We start from the raw sequence: 24,928 nt of genomic DNA on the forward strand, positions 1-24,928 counted from the left end.
GCAATTCTTTAGGAAATCATACCTTATTGGTTACGTATCATACCTTATTTGTTACAGGATTTTTTGATACTAACTTAGTTATTTTCAATTCATGACAGATAAGTGTGAAACAGAAACATGATACAGAAAGCTTTAGTTGGGCTAGACAACACTAAAAGCACCTGAGATTGGGGCAGGGTATTGAAAATGTTGGACAAATTTCTCCCTAATGGTTGTTGCTTGGGCATATATAATTAATTGTTTCGATAAGGTTCAAATTCTTTTACTTCACTCCTATTTTCAAACAAATGCACTTGATAGCAGAAAGCAAATGCTAGTATAGGCAGAGAACAGAAAATCTAAATGGTGGTTTTTAGTGTCTTTATAATCTTAGAAAGATTTCAGTTTTTAACAATCCATTTATCTTGACTTTTGCTTTTTGGTGAGTGAAGATGGACAGACAGTTTAGCAAGGATTAAAGACTACTTAATAGTAAGGAAATACAAATTTAAATATGAATCTTTGTTGCATGCAATATATTCATTTGCATATGCTAAATCCACTTTCAAAATCTGCTGTTTGTGAAGACTTTTTACTGGAATGATTACGTCAGATGTGCTTCAGTGAACTCTTCTAGTTTGTAGGTAGCAATTGGCAGTAGGTTGGTTCATCACAGTAACATGACAGTACTCAAAAGGTTCAGAGATAGTTTCATAATTATTGTTAGCATGATTCTTGAAAGAAATGATGAGCATCTCATAAACCCAGATGGGAATTTGTTACATTGTTGATAAATGTGTTGATAAATGTGTTTTACATTTTTAAATTGATAAACAGTGAAAAGCAGAGAAGATACAATAAGGCAGATGGTTGTTTATAAAGCACTTGCAAGTTGCTGCAATTTGAAGAATGGTACTAATTGTTAAAAAAGAAGACAAAAATTGGAATGGGGGGAGTGTTTCAATGAGTTAATCATGAGCTTTTTAAAAATAAAACCTTCAGCAGCTTTAGTTCAATTAGAACCATTCTTGCCATCCTGGGTTTATATGCAAAAGTTTAGACTGAGTTCTTAATAAACTTTTGTACTAACCATTCTCATGTAGCTGAAATTAAAAATACTAGCAACCCACCTTTTATCTAAATGTATCCATGCCCTTCTTCTTTTCCTTGTGAGAAAAAGAAACAAGATTTATTGCACAGTGGAATAATATTGAATTATCATTGGTCTTATCATTCCTGCTTCAAAACAATATAGCCTATCACACCCCATCTACAATATAGAATAGTAAAGTCCAAAATCAACAGAGAGTTTGCAGCAAGGAGGCAAGATGGGATATAGCTTGTTTACTTTTCATTAAAGGAGTGGTGAAAAAGAAATTTATTTTTTGGCAAGTAGGAGAGTAAAAAACATTGTGTAAAAGTTGTTCATAGGCAGAATACAAATAAATATTCTTGATGAAACCAGTTGGTTCATCTTTGCCTTGTACATATTCAGTTCTTGTTTTCATCAATGACACTAAAAGTTTTGTGAAAAGTATTTTTATTTTAAAAGTATTTTTATTTTTATTTCAGCAGGAGTCTTTTGGAAACCAAAGATATGCAAATATCTGCCTTCATCAAGTAGCTCTTCTGAAATTTGTTTATTTTACCTCAGTTGCAGAACTCCAGAAGATTTACAGTTTTCTTTCACAAGATTTTTAGCTTCTTCAAGATCAAGAATTTAACACTTTGTGTCCTCAACAAGAGACCCATATCTTTGAGTTTTCTGGGAATATTTTGATTAAAATTCAGCAGAAGAAGGATATTTTTTAATAAAGCTGTATCAGCTGTGTCAGTACTTAATAGGGATAATTTGGAAGGAAAAAAATTCAATTATAAATCAATAGAGCGTTGTATTTCTGTATATGCAAACAACCTAAAATTACTTTAAGATGCTCCAGCTGCTCGATTCATATTAACTCAATCACAACTGAATGTCGGTATCAGTTATCTTCTGTTGATCTCAGCAGCAGAAATACTCACTTAGTGTGCCTGAGACTGTTAGCTGCAGTTTTGACTATTGAGGAAGATCAGTTCACTGGGTTGGTTACTTAGGATTATGGAGGTTTAATATCTAGTTACCTATCTTAGCTCTTTCACTTTCATGTCTGCAACACTGGAAAAACCTTGTGCTCCTCTACAAATATTGTCAATTCCTTCTTGCATTCAAGGGCTCCAGATTTGTCTCTTGCACTTTTCGGGAAGTTGCACTTTTTAACTTGTTCCAGTCTATCTGCCAAAGCTTCCAGTTCCTCTTGTACAAAGCCCAGCGGGTGGTCTTTTTTTCCTGTTGTTGTTGGAAGTTTGGTCTTCTCAGACATGTGATGGATTTATTCAAATAAGAGAGATGGGGAATTCCCTTGATTTCATTATTCCATTTTTTTAACTTTGTTAACATTAATTTCCTTTACTTTCTTATTTTCTTTGATGCTTCCATGGTATGTCCAGCTTAGCTCAATAACTGCAAGAACTGCTGTGATGTACTCTATTGGAGTAGCAGTTCTGTATTGGAGAAAAGGTAAAGAAGCAAGAGATCTCCTACTGCTGAACTTGGACAGAAGCTCAATTTTTAATACTTTACCTACATATCCTACTCCCTTTCTTCCTCTTTTTCCTACTCTGCTGGTTACCCACTGCTGTTGGGTGATATCCTGAGTATGTTGTTGGTAATGAGATATGAAAGATTTTTGTGGAGAAAGACAAGGAATTTTTCTCTTTTTCAGTGAATTAACTATGTGGAAGTGCATATGTTTTTGCTTCCTCCCCAGCAGCTGTATATAGATACAATGGTAATTTTGTACTCTTTCACTGTAGATCTGTCATACAGTAGCAAAGGTTGGAAAAAGTGCATTAAAATAGGTAAGCTTAATGAAAAGAAGAATCATTTAGAACACAGGGTCTTTAAAATTCTGAAATTAATTTTTAATACATTGTTTTTAATTCCTATTTTTGCTGTTGGAAGTCTTTTCAGCTTCTGTCCTTATGTCCAGTACATAGGGCTCCTTTCTAGTTCTTTTTTCTTAGACTGACACCTATCCATCCTGATCATCTTTAATGCACACAAATTGCACACAAGAGTCCAGACAGATGTAAAATATGTATTTGAAAGCATTTCTGTTAATGTGTAGAGCGTGAACTGGTTTTTAGACATGTTTTCCAACATAAGGACACATACCTTTCTCATGTGCTGATAAGAATTTTGATTCAGCAGACTAATGCTAATGTTAAGCAAGAGAAAAGAATCGTAAATGTGTATCCACTGCAAACTGCAGTTCTTAACGAGACATTTTAGATATTGCATGTAGTTTCAGTTCCAGGATGTTGGTTAGAAAAATGAAAAATATGGAAAATCAAAACTGAAATAAATACAGTAAAAATGAAGGCTAAGAATTTTATTTTTTTATAATATTCGTACAACAGGCACAAAGGGAATGTTACTGTAGTTGGTTGCTCCAGCTGGTACCAGTATAAACAAAAGAAGGAAATTACTCATAGTTTCTGAAGGCTCTAGGCAGGCAGAAGCTTAAAGCAAAAGGGAAAAAAGTTCGTGACACACAACTAGAAGATGTTTTTAAATCCAAGAATAAATATATAATGAAAATACTGAGAAAGTGTGAAGCATTCTTACTGCCTGATTATCAGGGTTTGCTACTTGTTCTAGAATTTACATAGCTTCTTCTCTGCCATTAAATATACAGAGATGGTTCCTTACGGTTAATCTCAACTTTTCCAAAAATATGTTCACTTTTTTTTTTTGTTCTGAATCAACTTTTTATCCTGCCTTACTTGGTATTTTGGAAATGTGCATCAGATCACAGTAAGTGAATGTTCCTTTACTGCTAACTTAGAGATGTTTAGAACTTAATCCTAAGTTTTCAAACAAATGTTGTACAGTGTACTAGCTAAAAAGCTGTGTGAAACTGCAGGTAGCAAAGGAGGGGGTGAATAGTGCTTAAATACCTGTCAGCATAGATAAAAATGATGAAAATCTATGATAGTAATTGTTTATGTTGAGACAGAATGAAGTAGCCAAGATGTCAGGAGAGAATGCTGATAGCTGCATCAGCTCTTTGCTTTTTTTTTTTTTTTTTTTTTTTTCTCCTCCTGCTTTAAAACTTCGTAGATCTTTAATGGATTCATTGAGGGAAGGAATCAGCATTTTTTTGCAGAACAGACATGCTTTTCAAAGTAGTCAAACTGTTCACTGGAAAATAGTACCCAACATACCCAGCACTCAAGAGGTTCAAAATGCAACTCCTTTAGCATGTGTACACATACATGTGTTGATATTCTGTGAGAGCGGCTACCCTCAAACTTGGCACATGTAAAAGAAGTGAATGGCCAGAATATCATTTAAATAAGTGGCAAAGATATAATAGAAGGCAAGAATCCTTTTCCAGTATTTCAGTGGTTTGACATTTCATTCAATGGTAAGTTGGGAACTACAACAGTCAGTGTAATAAATGCACCTTTTGGAGGTTTTTGCGAGGCAGTGACAAAGGATTGCTAAGTATTACATGCATTACTAAAATATAAGTGTTGTAAATATCACAGGTACCATTTACCTGAATCGAATCCAAAAGGACAGATGCAAGCCTCTGTCGTATGTACAAAATGTATGGGCAAGACTGATCATTATGATCCATATATGCTTGTGCTTGTGAAACTCATGCTGGCGTGCACTATTATAGTAATGGCTGAGGACCATATTTTTCCCTTCCAGATATCCATGTGGGCACAGCACTTACTATCCCAGCAAAGGTCTACAAGAACTTACCTTATGGCTAAACCTGTTAATGAGAGAAAGGGGTAATGTCTTTTTTCCATATACTTCCTGATGAATCTTATGAGAGAGATCTTTGTGAGGAGTGGAGAAATCCACTTGGTGTATCTTTAGAGAGAAGGAATGCTCTACCCAATCAGTCAAAAATTGTACATGCTAGAGTTGACGACAATTAGATTATCTGGTGTCTTTTCTGCCTTTTTTCTGAAAAACAGTAATACAAATTCTAATAGATAATACTCAGAAATGAACTATGTCAACAAACAGGAAACTTAGTGTCTCTCACTAACAAGGAAGCCATTTAGTTTTGGAAGTAGTATTGATATCTCAGATAAGTTTGCTGGTGGTACTGGTTATTATCTTAGAGTCATAGAATAATTTAGGTTGCACCTCTGATGATTCCGTGGTCAACTCCATTGCTCAAAGAAGGGCTAGCTTCAAAGTTAGATCAGGCTGATCAATAAATTTATGCAAACTACTTTGTAGCAGGAACAATCTAACCATGGGTGGCTGCTGCAGTGATCTGTCTTCATATACTGGTGGTGAAACTTTCTGGTAGAAAAGGGACCACAGATAAAATTTGCTACTGTGAGGTGTGAAAAAAACAATTATGTTAGATAGGGTGTGATACGTTAATATGGCTGCCAAGGAAACTTAAGGGAGAAAATGTGCTAGTTTCCAACTTTTATAAGGCTCAGATGTAACAATACACTGACTTTTTGTTAAATACAGTAACAAAACTGATGACAACTTTGTAAGGAGCACTGTGAATCTTATGCAACTGTTCCACCTGTCCTTCAGGAAGTTCACGATTATAAGGCTTATAATGGGAATATGACATACACTCAAAGAAGAAGGAATAGTTACTTGCTGTATAGCAGCCATGGTTCTTTCAGGTGCTACTGTCTGTATGGATCCTACAACGTACCCTCAGAATCCTCTGCTATTTGAGGTTTGAGTGTCTGTTGCCTTTCAACAGCTGCTTTCTGGAGACACATAATGTGATGCACTTCAAAAAGTATTACGAACCAGTATATATACCCCTGCTTAACTCAGTTGTGTTCAGCAGCAAAAGCTCATTAGGAGTGTGTGGGCTTTCAGGTTAAGTTTCTAATAGACAGGAAGGGAAGCAGATTATATGACAATATGAGATTGGGCGCATAGTTGCCAGCCAGGAATAGAGCTCTAGCCTGTCCTGCATTTCAATCTACTGTTCAGTTCACTGTGTCACAGCTCTTCTCACTTCACTGTTTTGGGAATACTGGAGAACACTGGAAGCTAATTTGCTGGGGACTAAGTAAGATTAATCATGGTGTGAGAACTCCAGTCAGTACTTCTGATGTCAGCATTATTTACTGCTCTCGGTCACAGTGATGTCTAATAAGCAAAAATATTTCCAAGTGTATATCGTTCTAGGTTGATAAAATTCAAATAAATTTGAGAACAGATGCATTGAAATCAGCCTGTGGAAATGATCAAGGTGAATATTGAGTAGCAAGTATATGGTTTTACAAGTTCAATCAGTTCTATATCAATAAGCTAAAACTCCAAAGTAATAAAATATATCATTAATATTTCTCTCTGGAACAAATTTTTCTTTATACAAATACACTATCTTTGGAAGAATTCCACAGTAAATCTGTAAGATGATGTTTGTTGATCTTTGTCTAGGAAAAATTTGTTTTCAGTTCCAAGACTATCCAAGAATTTAAAAATATCTATTCTTCCACTGTCTTTTACAAAGTAGGATCCTTGGTGAGTTATTCACTATAATCTTCTTGTGTTTATAAGTTTCTTTTAGGCTTACCTTTCCACCTCCACAGGAAACCAATTGAGGATATTGTTAGATACATAAAAAAACAGAATTCACTTGGCTGCAGTATTAAACAACCTACTATTAATTTTTGACATAAAAATAGCCCATAACCCCAGAGATAATATGGGTAATGTGAACAGAAATGAATTAAATTATAGGGTGAGTGCAAGTGGGAAGTGAAGATTGATGCATATTTTTAATACTTTTTTTTTTAGATTTTTTTTGACAGATCATATTTAATAATAGAATAGGTCCTAACCCATTGTGATGATGTAATTTCGGGCTGATGTCCCATATTCAGGAATGCATGCATTCTTGTTTCTTCACTACGATTCATAATTTTAGGAATACTGTGTTGGGAAAACAGCAAGAATAGCAGGACAAGCCACTGTATTTGTTTCCCCTCAACCCAGCCAAAACCAGAGTATTTGGCTGACTATCAAAAGGAGCAGCAGTAATTTTTTCCAGCATCAGTGGAGGCATTTTGCTGTTTAAAAAACAAAGCTTCCATTTCATTAGCCCAAGAAAAGGCTTGGCCTCTGCCATCATTTAGGGGACAAAAATGAGGTTCTCGTTACAAACTGTAAGTTGTTGTCTGCTTGTGCCTGCTGTTGCTCATGAATTGCTACTGGTGCTGTCAGCAGCTCATGGTGCCTCTGCGGCAGCTGCGTGCCCTCAGCAGACTCCATGTTCTCCTGAGCTCAGGAGCACTCTGCAAGAGCAACTTCCCAATTTTTGTGTCGCGCACAGCTCAAGTACAGCAGAACCTCCTGTTGTTTGTATTACAGTAGTGCCCAGGAATTCAACCAGATTAGGGTCACCATATGAACAATGGCAAAAAGATAGTCCCAGCCTAACAAGCTTACTTTGTAGTTTGTAGAAGAGACAGGTGGAAAAGAAGTGTGAAGAACAAGATTTTGGGAAAGCTGTAGATGATAATACAATGACTTGTCACCTTGCTTCCTGCCAAATGCTGTAGTGACTTGCTGGGCTCCTAAACTAAGTACAGACTGTGGGCCAGTGAGTGCCTCCTGCCTCCTCTGTGTTAGGCCTTGAACAGAACAAAGCAGGAGTGCCCTTCAGCCTCTGCACCCCCATTTGTTTCTGAGACTAGAAGGATGGTGGTTGCCCACATTATTGAACTGACAATAGCAGTGACGATGACGATGCTCATAGTCAGTGATCACAGGACCACATATCATATAGAGTAATGAGAATGTTTTTGTATTTTATAGGTGTAGGGCAGTTCATCCTGGATGCAACTTCTCTGCTCAGTTCTCATGGCATAGAGGTATCATACCAAATCCTCTTGTCATAAAACAAGTTGCTTTTAGGCAAAGAATCTTCCTGCTTCCTAAGCTTCCTTCCCTCTCACTTTTTCGTTTTATCCTCTTCACTATTTTTTGTGGTCACTTTATTTGAGATGACATCTGTTGAATTTAAAATGGCTTTCATGTGTCTTTCTATCTTTTTGCCAAACACAAGCAAGTCTTCACAGAACTCTCCAAGCAAGCAACTGTGGTATAATTATAATAAATTACATACAAGCATGCTTCTCACTGTTTCTGATGTCTGTTATCTTTATGAATAAAATTATCTATTTAATGCTTTTATGAAATATTATCAAAAATTTCAAAAACTAGAGGTTAGAAAGAAGTTCCTGATCAGACAAGATTGTTACATCTTTGTTCAGAAGGAGTTGTCATTACTTCTTTGATATGTTTGTTACTGATAACTCTTTATTGCCTGGAATGTTAGAGGATATGAACCACTAGTCTAATCAAGCATAATTCTTTTGTTGATATCTTCCTCAAACAAAAGTGCAAAGGATCCTATCAGGCAAACTTTTACTGGGTAATTGACAAACACCGAGGACCAAATCCTGGTCACATTATTTACAAATGGACATCAAAACAGGCTTTTACACAGTATTTTCTGACTAAGTGTGTTCCATAACTTCACAAACTTTTTAGAAATAATGACTTAATTAGCTGACCATGCTAAGTATCGTATTGTTGTAATGAAAAATTGACATAAGAGCATGCTAAACACAACATCCCATTTTACAAGAACTTTTTTTTCTGACAATATTTGTATTCAGTAGAAGGTCAAACACAATATTTGGCATTTGTATGAAATCATAAGTTCTCATGATCCTTCTTAATTGGTGTCATGTTGTACTATAAGTTCATGGTACACTTTTTTCTGTAATTGAACTTTCTCTTGCTAATTGTACTCAGAAACATGTGTTTCTTGCTCAAACAAAGTATATAAGTAAAATTCATTGAAACACAGTAAATCATTTATAGTGTACAGAACCCCATCATTAACTGTTTTTTTCTTCTTGTCCTGATACTTTTGCCCGGATAGCTTGATGGGAAGTACTATACTGCTATGTCATCTTTTAAAATCTTAGTAATTAAAGTAGCAAACGATAGTAGGTGTGCACGCAGTATGATTTGACTATGAGAGTTCCTTGGTCATGATTTATTAGGAAGAAAGGATACTATACGGTTTTTGGACACCATCAACATAAATATTCACGATCAATTAACAATATTCTTAAATACACCCATCTTAAAATAATTGAAGTACTGTGGGCTATTAAGTTTATTTTATAGACCTCCTTTACCAATGATATTTCCTCCTTGTAGCATTGTTTAAAAACAAAGCAGAAAAAGCACTCAAATCAATTTTTCCAAATTTGATTTAATGAAAATGTTTTGAATGATGACTTATTTCATTGTTAACTTAAATGGTTTCAGGTATTTTATATGAGAGTAAAATGAAAGGATTTTGAAGCACTCTTCCTTACCTCTTGGTTGAAAGTTCTGCTGTTATTTGCAGTGCCTGGAGTTTTGTACTTTGCTCTCCCTTTGAGTTTGCCTGCCAGCAGAACCCAAGGATATGTTTAGACAGGCTCAATCATGTGGTATAGAAAAATGAAACCTTTTCTTGAGAAATAATGAGAAAAAAAGTGTAGAAAAAGGTTCATCAATGTCCAAGGTGTTTTCTCAACCTTTAGCCTGATATTCCCAGAAGTGACAGTGCCCTCAGGGCAGGTTTTTCTTTTTCTTAAGGGAAAGGTTTGTTCAGAGTGCTAGGTATCATAACCATAGACTAGAAAGCAGAAAGAAAGCTAGCCTGCTCTCTTAGAAGTTAACTGCTGGCTTTTGTCAGTTACTCAAAGCCAGTGAGAGTCCCAGGTATCCTCCTTAACTATGTGATGAGTTAGACCCCTTTGCACTCTGGTTGGTAATTACTCCACCTAGAAAAAGAGGTGCAAGTATTATTTAATAGGAAAAATGTAAGCGTTTGCTATTTCTGTTTCTGAGGGTATCAACTATTACTTGTACTAAGAAAAGAAAAAAAGAACTGCTTCTTATGGTCAATGCCATGTCCTTTTCACTATGTAAATTTCAGTATGTAAATCCAATTTGTCTTGACCCACAGCTGTTCTGGAGTAGGATGGCAGAATGGTTAAGACATCTTGCTATGGAAAGAAGGTCCTAATTTGAGTTCTGCTCTGGATTTACATAAAATTAAACGTTCAGTTCTTCTGTGAATATTTATCTGGTCATTTCTGCTGAGGAATCAAAGGTGGTAAAATGAAATGCTTGACACATCACTGCCTTTTTGTCTGTGACTACAAAAGCTGGTAGGCTTTTAAACTATGTTAATCTGGTATGTCATTTGGGTTTGGGATGGATTTTTAACCTTTCAAAACTGCATAGTACCACCTAGTCTCCACCTAAACTACAATGTTTTCCTTAACAGTTGGAATCAAACCTGCTATTGTTCTGTCTTCCAGAGACCTTTTCATAAGTCACCTCTAATATGAAATTTAAGATAATCTAAAGTTTTAGTTCTTGAATTGGAATTTTAAAACATGCTTATGAGCCTTATTTATATTTGTTCCCTTGTTAAGCTTTTGGGAGGATTTAGTGCATTTGTTTTGCAACCTTCTCATCCTTTTGTTTCTTAGCTTAACTTGGGGATAGAGATCATGTTTTCTACTGATGCTGGATTGCTTCTAGCACAGAGTGCCTGACTGAAGCCTCTGCTTAGTACTGATACATATGCATGTATATATTTAAAAAGAATTGAGAATTTCTGTAAAATTTGCTACATAATTAAGCAGTTTCTGAAGCCACATAATTGTCAAGCTGTTTATAAAATAAGACATGCTTTTTTTGAAAAGAAAACAAACAAACAAAAAAAAATAAACCAACAGGTGTCAGCGAAGACCATGTTAACAAAACATTGGGTCAAATCACATCAACAGTATATGCTGCATTCATGACAAATCCATGTTGTTTTTCATTTAATTCTCTCAAAAGATCTTGAGATCCTATTTGTGATCAGTCAACTCAGAATCCAGAATATCACACCAATGTGTTAGGATTTAATTGAATTGCTTTCTGTAGAGAAAGCAAGAAATCCCTTAGAGGTGATGTCAATTCCATCTTAATGAATTGTTCTCCCACACTCTAATCCAAGTGAGGTCTTTTGTGGATTTTTAAAATGCCATTGATTTTTTTTTTATTTTTTTTCTCTCAGTGAACAGAGCCTTTAGAAAGTCCATTCAGCTTTTAGGATTTTTTATTCTGGCATGGTGATGGTAGGTTTTTTTGTTTGTCCCAGTTCTTAGGTAAGTCTGTGTCCAAGAGCAGTATGTCAAAAAGTTCCTTTGCATCTCTCATTGTTACTTATTGGCAGATTTGTCACTTGAGGGTCAAAATAAAGCTCATTCAGCCAAGGCTATGGCAGCCACAGTGGCAAGCTTCGGGTCAGTCCCACCACTTGAGATTTGCCACAGGGCAGTCAGTTGGAATTCATTTTGCATTTTTTCACTAGGCATTATTGCCCTGACACTAAAAACAAAAAAAAGCTTGTAGGTTGACTACTGTATATTATAAAGGCAGCTTCCTTTTCATGCTCATTTTCTTTTTGCCCTTATAGCGATTATTATTAGTGAGGAGATAAATCTTAAAAAACAAAAAAATTTGTTACTCATGATAGTATTGCTGCTAGTGGTCAAACTTGTTTATTTTTTGAATTTAATGATAAAACACCCAAACTGTGTATGCTGCCTTGAAGTCCCTAGAATATTGCTAGTAGTGCTGAGGGGCCTAATGTCTTAGGCTGAATTAAAATTATTTGAAAATAATATTCTTTCTAGACCCATGAATGATCCATTTCTGAGGAAGTTAAATTCCAGAAGACTGTAAGTTCTTATGTCAGGGCTGAATTGATAGCTGGAAACATTTTGCGAGGGTTGGGGAGCTGACAATGATTCTCTTGCTGTACTGTGCAGAGTCAGGTAGGAGAGTGTACTACTTTGGGGAAAAAAGAACACACAGGCAAATGACATTGATTTTGTTATATAAGTAGAATTGTCAGACAAACTGTTAATGTCGAGCAGTTACACATTTTAAATGTAATTCTCTCACAGGAATTGACAAGAGACTAATCCTAGAGGTTGAATTACCTCCATGCAGTCTCTACAGAAAAAAAAAATCTTGCATTTTTCTTCAACTCAAAGCATAGTAAATCATATCCAAATGAGTTATTCTAGTAGTAGATATGGTGAGACTTCAGTATTTTGAGCAAATCTTTGTCAATAGTATTTCCAATTGAATTTTATTTCCTTTCCCTTTTTCTAGCTTTGTGCCTGTACTATAAATTTATATAGGAGATTAAACTGAGGTTAAAGCATGTTTAAGCCATAAGGTTAATGGAGGAATGACAACTGCAGGAGAAACATGCTTAGCCTTGCTTATGGTATGAATAAACAGGAGGTCAAGCAAGAGGGGAAAATGTCACAGCATGTATGTTTTGTCTTAATTTTAAATTTAATACCTATCTGAGTCTAAAAAATCTGGCTACTAACAAAAAATTACAAACAAAATTATGGCCATTATATTCTCTTATTCCCTGCACGTATAAGTGCTTTGAGAACTTTCTTTAGAAAAATCAATGAAAACAGCAATATAATAAGGTATTTAAGGAATTTTGTTTCATGGATTGACATCTTTGGAGGCAGAAGCCTCCTATCCGCTGAATAAGTGTATCTTCGCCAGTATATCTCATCCCTGATGTAATGTAGCTTCTGTTAATTTTGAGAGGGTAGTTCAGTCTCCTTTCTCATTTAGCCCTTGGAGTAGCAAAAAGTGGAACAAGAGTGGTAATTGTGGTGATAGGGTTCTGCTTGTAATTTGAATAGCTGTGAATGGGGAACATGACAAAGATGGATTAGTTTATCTTTGAGTCCCCTGTGTGGGAAATCTCAGATCCATCCAGCTGGGTCTGGCCCACAAGAAGAATTTATTTAACCAGTAGTTTGCTCTATTTCCTTTTTTTTTCCCCAGAAATCTTTAGAATTGTGTAGGAACAGGCAGTGGCATGGACAACTTGTTTTGACAGCTGACTCTTTCATGCCCTCTTTCCCATGGTCTTGTAATCTGTCCTCTGTCATGTGACTTGTAATGTCAGATAGTCACATGTGTTTTATCCTTTATCATGTCACATGTGCTTTATTCTTTATCATGTGTTAACCATACACTGGCCATATGACAGGGTTGTTGGCATTTTGGTCATGAGGAATGCACATACAGGAGAAGAGAGGGGCATGTGGCGTTTGATTGTCTTCAAAGGGTCTTTGTGTTTTCCCCAAGTGTTCCTCACATCTGCCGTGAATCCACGAACAGTTGTTGAGTGGCGGTGATTTCCAGTAACTACTGATAGGTGCTGATTTAGAAAGAAAAGGCCCCAAACCGCACAGGCTCATACCTTTTCTTTAATATATTTTTAGCAGCGGATTCACTTGGAAAACATTTTGCCAGTCTGGGAAAGTAGTTTATCTATTTTTTTTCTTCTTCTCTGCAAGGGGTTTGCCGTCCCATTCTTATACTTAGTGTAGTGGTGGGTAGAGTTAGCCGTGGTTCGTTTTGAAAGTGGGAATACTTACAAGGGAAAAGAGAATTCTGAGAACTTAGGTTGTAAAGCACAGCAGGGAAGGGGCTTGACTAGCAAGGCTCAGTGCACTTCATTGCATCCCAGCATGGGTTTGATGTGGTATATACTGAAACAGCTCCTCTGGATTAGAATGTAAGTGCTATAAAACAAGTCACTGAGTTGTGTTCTATTATCTGTATACCTGGCTAACCGTATTATGGAAAAGTTCAGCAGTGGGTCAGCTACACTTCTGTTTTTCCTCATGTGTGTCAATCAGGTTCTTGAAGTTTTTGGTATGTGTTAAACTGTTTCATTTCTTAAAACTTAAAATTTGGGGTTTCTTATTTTAAAATGAGTTATTTTGGAGTTGTCGTCTTGCTTTGTGAGCATGCTTTTGGTTGTCTTTTTTCAGACTTTCACTATTTAAAGCCCTCCAATACTTAGTTCATCTGTCTCTGCAGTGCACAGTCTCCTTGTGTTTGTTTCCACTTATAATCACGCCTAGGCTTCAGTACTTCAGGATCTTTATAACTTTTAATGTATGAGTAGTCTCAGTGGCTCTTAGTCTTTAATTTCTATTTTGGCACATTGTATGCCAATAGTGATCTTTTGATCACTTGGCTTCAGGAGGGTGAATTGCACAGATTTTACAAATTATGCTGCTAATAGAATTTTTCAATATTTTTTAATAACTGAAAACAGTCCTTAAGGAAGTCCTATATATGACCAACAGAATATTAAAAGAGCACAGATGATAATAGGTCAGAACTTTAACAATTAATGTGTACTAGAATCATGTTTCCACCTGCAATTTCAGTTTTGCCCCATAGACTGTATGGAGCATTATAGTCTTGGCCACCACTGTACAGGATATTTAGCAATGCAAGGGTAAGATCTCAGTTCTGTCTAAAAATAAGATAATGTTTTGGGGGTTCTTTTTCTTTTTATTGTCTTCTGTCTCTGTCTCTATTCTCTGCTGTCCATTGCAGCCATCAAATTTAATTATCCTTTAATTAAAAATAGTCCTTTCTGAATCTATATTATGGGGCTGAATTAAATTTCTCTTTGTTGGTTAACCTTAATTCTGATGTTTCCTAACTGCTAGTATTTATTATGGCATCCTTGATGTCTTTTATTTAATCCTCTTAGAAATATATTAAATTGTACTGTTCGTGACATAGGTCTATCCCCCAATTGTCCGTAAAACTTCTTGAACTTTAAAGACATCATGACTGGGGCCACTGGTACTTTGGAAAAGCACTTCTGAAGGTATTTGCATTGTTTAGATCCTACTCAAGTTGGGAGATTAACCTTTTTTAGGCTTCTCAGAAGTGCAATGAGAGCACTGAAGTTAGGTTCCTGTCCTGAACCATATGTACTCCTGCTCTCCTATTTTACAATATATGAAAGAAAAGCATTGCAAGAAAATGATAGCAGAAGTTAGGTACTCATATTTTTAATGTGCCTAAAGGATACTGACAGTCACTGTTGTCATTGTTCGGAAGGCATTCCACTCAGTTGTGGTCTCTGCTCCCAGCAGCCTGTCCTCATTCTAGGAATTTCTCTAGTCCCACAAAAGTAAGAAAAACTGTGACTCCATTTAGGACTGAAAATCCTCAGGCTTACAGAAAATAGGAGGGTGACTCCTCAGCTCACTGAAGGAAAATTGAAGCATAAGCTGTTTAGCTTTCTTCCCAAGAGTACCATTTTGTGTTGGGAAGAAAGTTTCTCCTATCTTGCACTTTGAATACAAACTTTTGGGAGACTGAGAGTGTTGGGCTAATCACTTTTTCGTGACTGGGAAGGAATTTCTCCCTTGCTATCAGAATAAGTGATAAGAGTCATGATTTTTTTTTTCCCCTCCTAGTTCTCACAGCAGGCATAAGAACACCTTGAAAGTGCTTAGTTCACGTACTTCCCTCTTTCAGTTGTGTTTTCCTGATAGACTGCAACTGGAAGTAAATGAAGAGAAGATATGTCATTAAAATGGGGTTGGAGTTCCCAGTGTCTCATACAACAAGTAGAGAACTATCTTTTTTCCTCCCTTCTTCATCAGGCCATTGATTTCGCATGTTTTGGGCAAGCCTTACTATTGGTACTTTTTCCTTTACTTTCCCTTCTCAGACATGTGTGCTGCCTGCTCAAAAGTAGCCTTATTTATTGCCTTGAATTACTTCAGCACACTGTTTACAATGTTGGCACGCCTTAGCCTTTACAACTGTGGCACCCACAAGTTGAAATTGCCTTAGAAAAAGCAAAAATATCACAGGTTAATATGAATAGGCAAGAATAGGGCTGCCCTCTAGCAGGTGTCACAGCTTGCCATGAGAATGACCCATACTGGACAAATTATTGCTAGGTATTTCCAGATGAGTTAGTAACATTGGGCTGGAATGAACAGCCTGAGCCATTGAATATCTGCAGTCGCAAGCAACTATATGACAGATGTTTCGTCCAGAAGAGTTCAGAGAGCATAACCTTATTCACCTTCCCATCCAAGAAGTCACAAGATGCTTTTCAAAATCTTACAACAATTTTCAGATCTTAAAGATAAAGTAACAGAATTTGCAAGCTAATAATATTACCTAAAGAAGTTGTGGCTGTTTGAATTGCATTCCTCGTGTCTGGGACATAGGGTTCTGATGGAAAGTCTAATTATCACTATATAAATAACATACCACACTTTCCCTCTCTTTTGAATATCTATAGAAAAGAAAGTTTTACGTTTTTTTGCACTTCCAACTTTTCAAAATTTCATATCATCCACAAAAATCTAGAAGTAATTGAAAGCAGATGATCCCCAAAGTAATGTTAGATTTGCAGCATTTTCAGTACTTGCAGCTATGTTCCTTGGTAGGACAGATTTATACTAGATTTTCCAGACACATGCCATGATAAATGCAGTAAACCTGGCCATTATTATGTTATTTTCAAATATGGGAATATAGGATATCCCTGAACTTGTTGATCTCCTGTTTGCCAAAAAAAACCCTGGGGGTCTTATGTAAACAGGGGCAGTTTACAGCAGTTTTTGTTCTACTGTATCTCAGCCTTGGAGACCGACCTAGTGCTGAGCTGCCTGAGAATTCCCCTTTGCATCAGAGAATCCTACCTATTTTATCTTTCTTCATGTTTTCTCATATTAAAAGCATTCATTAGGTTAAGTCTTTGCTACACTATAGAGTGAAGTAGTGATTTAACAATCCCAGTTTTTAAGGCTGATATCGTAAGTGCCTAAAGCTAGAATCCCATTAGAATCAGAGCCCCATTGAGCCAAGCTCTGTAAAAAATGAGTAAAGGTTTACTTCTGCCTTGAAGAGGTCACAAACTAAATAGATAAGAGAGATTAGAAGTAGATGCAAACACATAGCTGAGGAATAAAAGGTAGATTTTTGCAAGTGGTGTCTGATATATATATTTTCTTCAGAGCAATTTTTTTTCTATTCCAGGTGTTGTTTTAATATTTTTGGAGGTTTGGTACATGCCAGGATTTAAAGTGAAAAATAAAATCTCTATGTTTGAGGCCATATTATCATTATACTCATATTAATGTCTGTACAACATCAGCATCTTAGACTGCAGGAACTTAACTGCTTTACTTGTTGGCATTATACTGAAGTTGATTTTGGTAAACCATAAAAAGTTTGGCCCTGAAGGTAAAATTACACTGTATGCATGTTCCTAACATACTGCTTTGGGGATAAACATGTCTTAAATCAACTCATCACTTACAGCTAAGTTCCCTCTCCAAATGCAGTTTCCCTGTAGATACTAACGTTCAGTAAGAATGATTTTTTTTCAAAACCATAAAGTTTTTTGAACATAATTCTATCAATAAACATATTTGAGCAGGGTAGCAAAAAATTCACATATTTCAAATAAAGATTTTTGTCTTTTGTGAAATGTGTGTGTGTGGGGGGGCTTTTTTAATTAGCTTCCATCAGTACTTTTAATTTGTTCAAATATGTTCCAAACGCTTGCATATATTGCGTTTGCTCACATGTACATAATGAAAACCTTTGGACTTCATTGAAACTTTATTTGGTAATTGTGCATTTAGAAAACTAAAATTGAAGTTTATGATACCCCGGCTCCTACTTGCTCAGTTCATAGCGTGTTGTTAAGATGCCATCACTTGAGAGCTTTGTTACAGTGATGTTTCTGTTGTGGCTTAATATGCTGCGGGTTCAGCTGGCTGTAATTGTGGCCTTGAGGGACTGGACTAAAGAATACCAGCTGGGTTGTACCCAGATATTCTTAGATTAATATTTCGGGACTTAGATCTTGTCCTGTCTGGAATTTAAGCATAGATCCCCAAGCTTTAAAGGGAAGGCGAGCACCGTTTGAGGCTCTTAATGAGCACTTTTTTCCTTTTTAATTTGCCATTTTTTCTTTTACTTCTGTGAAGTCAGTGAAATCTAGGCAGTTACTTCCAAACCAGTTTAACAACCCCATATGGACAAAGCACTTCAGTTGGTTCTATAACTTAATTCCCAAATTAATAAGAGTTAGAAAGTTCTTCCATATGCATCTCCATTTTCTTAGATTATATAAAGGTGAAAAAAATTTCCCTAGATGCTGGGCATGCTTTTGAAGTGCGAACAACTTTTGTTATGTCTGAGACAACAACTGTTTGGTTGTGACTAGGTTGATTTTTTGATTGCTCTTTGAAAAAATTCCTTTTGTTTCAGACCAAAAATTTCAATTTTATTTCTACATAGAGACAAGAGATTTAAACTCCCCCATACTGGGGAATCTGTCAGGGATTTTTTTCTATTTAGAACACCTTTGACCCACCTCTCCGCTGTTCAGTGAATAGAAATGGCAAGGCAACTTGTGCTTAGTGTGACTAAAGATCTGCTCTCCATAGCTCATGAAGTGAACCTGCAGGGGAGAGGGTTTCAGGAGTCCTGCTTATGGAAAAAATGCTTTTAAAGTATTTCTTTGCAAAAAAAGGAGCCTTTCTTATACCTCTGAGTATATATTAATTGGTTATAATCCTTAGTTTTGAGGCACATAATTATTCACACAGCAGCAGGTGATGGATTCACAGGTACAGTTCCTATTTCTTTGTAGTGGCAAGTAGCCTTTTCTGAGGGATGGAGCGGACCCTTTTCTATGAAGCTCTAAGTTCCTTAATTAGTTGTATAGTAAAGATTTAGATATATAGCAAAACATACACAAGCTTAACCACTTGCCTGTAAGTCTTCTGACTGGGTATGCCATTACTCTAAGCAGTCTAATTTCTGTTTGCTTTTCTTTTTATTTTTTATCTTTTTTTTTTTTCTTCCAGATCATTACTAAATATGTTTATGGACTACTGGAAAAGGAATGCCACTTGAAAAAAGTAACTCTCCCAGTAAGTGTAAATTTTTTCATAGCTGTTTTTCTGTTGGCTCTGTAAAATGCACGGTCCCTACCCTGAGGAGACTGCAGTCCAGTATTCAGATAAAGACAAGTTGTGCTCAGGCTCCATGGAAGGTATGGTCTCGGAGCACTGACTTCACATGTAGCGTGTGCATGCATCTGTAGAAATGGTTTTGCCTGACTTCTAATGTATGTGATTTCTCCAGCTTAGCATTCCTGGCTTGCCAGATGTCAGAATTTTCAAAATGAGGTATTTTTGGAAGAGAAGCCGTAAGTCTTTTCAAAAAGTATTTATGAACATTTGGAGACCTTTACAGCTGGTTTTAGAGAACTGAAGACAAGTGTCCTTACAAGCAGAGGAATAAGCTCAAAACAGAGTCTGAGTAAACTGATTCAAATCTTTTTAAAGCACACTTGCAGAGTAGCTTTCTCAGTAACTTGTAACATACGTACATACATACATACATATTTGGGATAAGATGCTGGTGTTGATTAGTGGAAATACTTGATCAATCCCTAGAAGTGATGTAGCACTCCAGAAAATACATATGTGAAATATTTCTGTCTGTCAATATATGTGATATCGTGTATTGATATCACGTATGATCATGTATTTTTATAATCTGTGGGGAGACAGTAGTGGCTGCTCTGTGTGGGTTCTTTAGCACTGTTATAAAGGATTCTTATGATCTTTGAGAAGCTTTCACACTCCCATTGTTCTCAGCAGGCCTGTGATACTCAACAGAGGAAAATCCACTTGGGCTAAGCTTTGACAATTCTGTAAAGTTTTAAAATTCCCATTTCCAATTCCTAACTGTTGTTGTTTAGGGAATGTTTTGATAACCTGCCCAAACTACTGAATGTTTTCTGGCCAGGTCTTACCACTGTCACATCACCAGGGCAGAAGATGCTGTGCTGGGAACTCCGAGGAGCCTTCAGGGGAGAACAGCAGTTGCACTTGGCATTCGCAGTCCTCTAAAAGACATATGCTGCACAATTGCCCCTGACTGTGTGGGGACACCAGCCGAGAAAGCATTCCCTCACTTAGATTTCTCTCTGCAGTCAGAGAAATGGATTGCATTTGCGACAACAGTCTGTGTGATGCAACGTGAGACATGGTCTCTGTAGCTTCTTTGCACAGTAGGTTTTCTTTCTGAGGAGGGTTTTAGTCCAAGGAGTGCTTCCATGTCTCAGACAGATAATATGTTTAAAGAAAAAAATATGCTTAACCCTCAAGCAATATTGCATGCTGTCTGTCAAACCAGGAAGCTGTCATTTTTAAATTTCCAAGTGACCAAATTTTGAAGCTATAGAACATTCTTTGAACGTCCTTTTTAACAAAATATGCATGTACATAATGCAATGTTAAGGCTAAGTTATTAACTTCAAAAAAATGAAGATATGAACAAAATTGGAATAAGTGTTACCATATTTCCATCACCTTTCTTACACACACTTGGGGACTCTTCTCCTCAGCTCTGAGATTTGGGTGTCCGAGTAGGAAGAAGAATGGCCCACCCTGTCTAGCTCCTGCTGTTGCACTAATCTATATTTACTTGTATTTATAAATTATGTAGTAAGCACTGATGTACTGATGGAGTTCATCAGTAGTACAGTTAAGCTATTCTCAGACATATTACCTCCATCTTCTGCAAAATGTCATAATTTAATTGCATTTTGGAGCAGATGCTCAGTATATGCAACTGTTTAATTCTGAGCAGTGTGGAAACTTTGGTATAAAGTATGAACACCATTCTGTAATAATGACTATTATGTCACTCACCACAGTAGAAAATAGTTTATGAAGAGGTCTACAAAAATGAGATAAATGTAAAAGAGTAGGTAGAAGCTGAAAAATGAAAGCTATATAAAGACCATCTTTAAAACCCCACTCAAGATAGACTCCCAAGTAATAACAACAACAAAAAAAAAAAAAAACGGTTTAAAATAGTTAAGGAGGCTAATAGGAACAATAAGACAGCATTTAGCAAAAGTAAATCCAGTGCAAGCAAGGGAAAAAGAAAAGAGTATAAACTCTGGCAAGTTAGATATAAATTAAGATCACCCAAAACAGAATCTGAGGAGCAACTCGTTGCAGTTGTAAAGCCTAGTAATGAATTGGAGAGTTTGATGGGGCTGATGGATAATTGGGACGCAAAAGGAATGCTCAGACAAAAAAGAAAAAGGTCAAATAAGAAAAACTAAAATTATTATTTCCAATATTCTTTGTTCCAGAGACTTTCATGCTGTTTCTTTTTTTAATGGGATATAAATCTGAGGAACTATCTCAAATTGACATATCAGTAGAGGGGATCTTGGAACAAATTGATGTAACATGCAATAGTCAGTTTCCAGGATGAGATGGTTTTTAATCCCAGGGTTCTGAAAGAAGCCAAATATGAAGCTGCAGGCAACCAGCTACAATGTAACTTACTGCTTAAATCAGCATTTTGTACATCACAGAAATAGAAAAGGAGTAAATGCAGTAATAGACTTTGAAGGGGGTCCAGGAGTGATTCACGGAACTGCGTTATCAGGAAGTCTGACCTCTTTACTGAGCAAATTAGTAAAAACTGTGATAAAATATTGAATTAGTAAAGGCAAAACTGTGTACTGAGGAAAATTCAATAGTTTTTATTTTTAAAAAAACAAAAAGTCTATATTGAAGGAGTTGGAGATCATGTGAAGAAGAAAGATCTTGCCAATAATGGAATACCTAGGTTTCCAACATGCTGTCAGCAATCTTACTAAATTCTTTTATAAAACTAAACTGTCATGGGATGAGAGGAAGGAGTCCCCTTATGAATTAATAATTGGTTGAAAGAAAAGAAAGTGTTCGTATTTTATAGCTGAAAGAAGTTATTTCCGGTGCAGTGTTATTAAGGTCTGCACTGACATATTGTTAATAAAAGAAAAAAGGGATCAATAGAAGGTAACAAAGTTTGCTGATTCTTCTAAAATAGTTTAGAATACTTAAATCTAAAGCTGATTGTGATGAGTTTTGGAGTTATTTCATGATGCTGAATGACTGGATGATAAAATGACATGTGAGATTCAATTCTGATGAATGTGAAATTATGGGGAAGATAACTGTTAATACAGTAATGGGCTCTAAAAAAGCTGTTACTACCCAGGAAAGAGATCTTGGAGTGATTGTGAATAGTTGTGAGAGAACATCAGTTAGTGCTCAATGGCAGTCAAAAACCTTAAAGCAAGTAGGATGTTAGGAATTATTAAATGTTGAGAACAAAACAGAAAAACATTGTCATTCCACTCATTATGTGGGCCCCATCTTGAACACTGTGTGGAGTCTGGATACCATATCAAAAAGGATATGAAGAATTTGAAAAAAAAATACAGAGGAGTGTTGCAAGAGTGATTACAGTCACAAAATGCTTTTCAGACAAAGATTAGACAAAGACTGTTCAGCTTGGAAAATAGATGACTGAGGAAGGAATATGACAAATCTATAAAATCATGAAAGGTGTAGAGAAGATGAATAGGGAATAGTTATTCACTTTTTTCATAATACAGAAGCTAAGGGGCATCAAATTTAAATTATCAGGCAGGAGATCTCTAGTGAGAGAGAGGAAGTACTTTTTTCAGGTATGACCCAATTATATTGTGGAACTCATTGCCACAGAAAACTATCAAGAAGAAAGGTACAAATGGATTCAAAAAAACCATTTGACAAAATTAAAGTGGGCTAGGTCCATTGAACTATTATACATGCATGTCTAGATATGAGTTCTGACTCAGGAAACTCCAACGTTACTGGTTGCCAAAAACAGAGAGGAATCACTCTATATCCAGCCTGTTCTCATACTGTTCCCCTAAGCAATCTGCCGTTTGTCAGAAATGGGATCCTGGGACCTGTAATCTGACCAGTGTGGCTATTTGTATGTATGGCCTTATATAAATGCATTACAAAACAAGTAGGGAAACATTTTTTTCTGCACTTTATCACAGATGATCAGAAAGTTGGTGTATTGATCTTCCTTTTTCTGTCAGTTGATCATGAAGTTGATAGGGTGCATAATGATGCTTGAATACGTGAATTGTTTCAGGACTATATTAAGGGGGGTGGTTCCTGAGGTTTTTGATACCCCCCCCCCCAGCAAGATTTTAGTAGTGTACTGAAATCCTACACATCAGAGGTTTAAGATGACAGCATTGCAGGTTCTCTCATCTTTCTTAATTTCCACCTCCTGCGCAAAAGTCCTGCTCTGCTGTCTGTATTTCGAGTTCTCAGGTGGCAGCTTCAGTTTTGGTCACAAAAATTTGTAAATTTCTTTTCAGATGTAAAATCAAAGAGCTTCAGCTATAAAATCAGGAAAGCTTGTCCATTATTTTAGTATGTTACATCTATGACAAAATTTAAATCCAAATCTTTTCTTCTCCAAGGGGGCTGAGATGTACATTGTGTTATTGTTAGTGTAAAGTATTGTAGTTCTCTTGATGTTCAACATCTACTAGTGGACTTGAAAATTTAAATGAGGAGACTCATATTCAGGGAGAAGCAGTTCAGTTATTTCTTTTAAATTTCTCATTTTGTGCTCCACTGAAGGTTATATTATTAATATAAAGAAGACTGCAATTTCTTTTTATCTAGATGAAGCCTTTGTATTTCTCCATTTTTTAATGGTGTAATCAGTGATTGATCTTTGCTGTTCTTTAGCTGTTGAGGACAAATAGAGGGTGCTTCTGAATTAAATGCATCTTTAACAGATTCTGGGAAGGCCTGAAATAGAAGTTTAAATAGTTACTAACACATTTTATTGAGGAAGGCACTAAAAGGTCTCACTTTGCAGAATCTTCTAACTTATCAATGCTTTGCTCTTTCACTTCAATAGCTAAAACTTCATTCACTAGTTCTCTTGATCTACTAGAAAGCCAAGAACTACTTTTCTTTGAGAAACAATAGTCTCTTATCTCCACTGCTTATCCCTTTTGGCTGTTTTGTCACTTAAGTCCAGTCAATACCTGTTTTCTAAGAATTCCACCTGTTTTAGGTGTGTCGAGTTAGCTGTGGTAATCACCAAATGCTAATTAGTTGTTTGTAGCATTGATCAGCAGTTTTCATTTTTTACTATTTTGAGTGAAAAATTGTAAATCAGAATATTCAATATTGTGAAGATTAACAGAAATGAGTTAGCAAGCCTTATGTAGGATCACATAACGGAAGATTTTCTTACCTCTCCGGAAGCAAATGAGCAGTTTTCTTCCTCCACAACCTGCTCACAATTATGATCTTTTTGAGTCTTTTCAATATTCCGTTTATTTGCCATGCTCTTTTTTCCAATCACAACAGTTACACTCATTTCACCTGTTTGCAGGGTCCAAACTCATGATTTTTATTGTGTTTCTTAACTGGGGTACAAAAAACATTAGTTTTTATGTTTCCCTTTAAAATCTTGAAGTTCAATCTTAAAGTTTAAAACATCCAATGTACAAAATAAAAGACCTCTAGAACCCAGTCAGGTTTTGTGCATTTTGGGCTAGTAATAGCGAAGAACTGAAAATTGTATCATAAAGTCGGCACAGTAGCATGAACATGAGATTAAGATAAGGTTTCAAGCATACTTTGATGCTACCTTATATATTGATAACAGCTATGCAAAATACTAATTATGCTGTTGAAATATGATATAGACTGGTCGTGTGACGGCTCATGAACATCTGAGATGGAACTCTTATGGAAAAATTAATTCACTATTTGGAAACCTTAAGTATTTCATAATGTCTGTAGAGCACATAACTCATCAGAGGATTGATCATAATTGTAGACATTCATAAAACTTAAGGTATAGTTGTACATTGGAAAAATAAACCTGAGAAATGGAAAATTAAACTTTGTATCTTCAGTAAATTATCAACAGAATTTAGATTGGTTTGACATTCCTTGCTACAAATTATTGGAAGACTGTTATCTCATGTGAATAGCAATGTTGAATCAAATTGTTAATATATCAAATTGAAGTTCAGCA

General features: G+C 36.0%; 1 protein-coding gene across 5 annotated transcripts in view; it reads left to right on the forward strand.

Moving 5' to 3' along the window:
• ARB2A (ARB2 cotranscriptional regulator A) overlaps positions 1 to 24,928 on the forward strand; it is a 271,256-nt gene that overhangs the window by 35,113 nt on the left and 211,215 nt on the right. For all 5 annotated transcript variants that reach the window (XR_010886917.1, XM_067315874.1, XM_067315873.1 and 2 more), the window contains one exon: positions 18,868 to 18,933. Coding sequence is in view for 4 of the 5 variants with exons in the window: in XM_067315874.1 (XP_067171975.1) it covers positions 18,868 to 18,933 (66 nt within the window). In the remaining variant the exon portion in view is untranslated. The remainder of the gene's footprint in view (positions 1 to 18,867; positions 18,934 to 24,928) is intronic.

This window comes from Apteryx mantelli, chromosome Z, assembly GCF_036417845.1.
Source record: "Apteryx mantelli isolate bAptMan1 chromosome Z, bAptMan1.hap1, whole genome shotgun sequence".
Lineage (NCBI taxonomy): Eukaryota > Metazoa > Chordata > Aves > Apterygiformes > Apterygidae > Apteryx > Apteryx mantelli.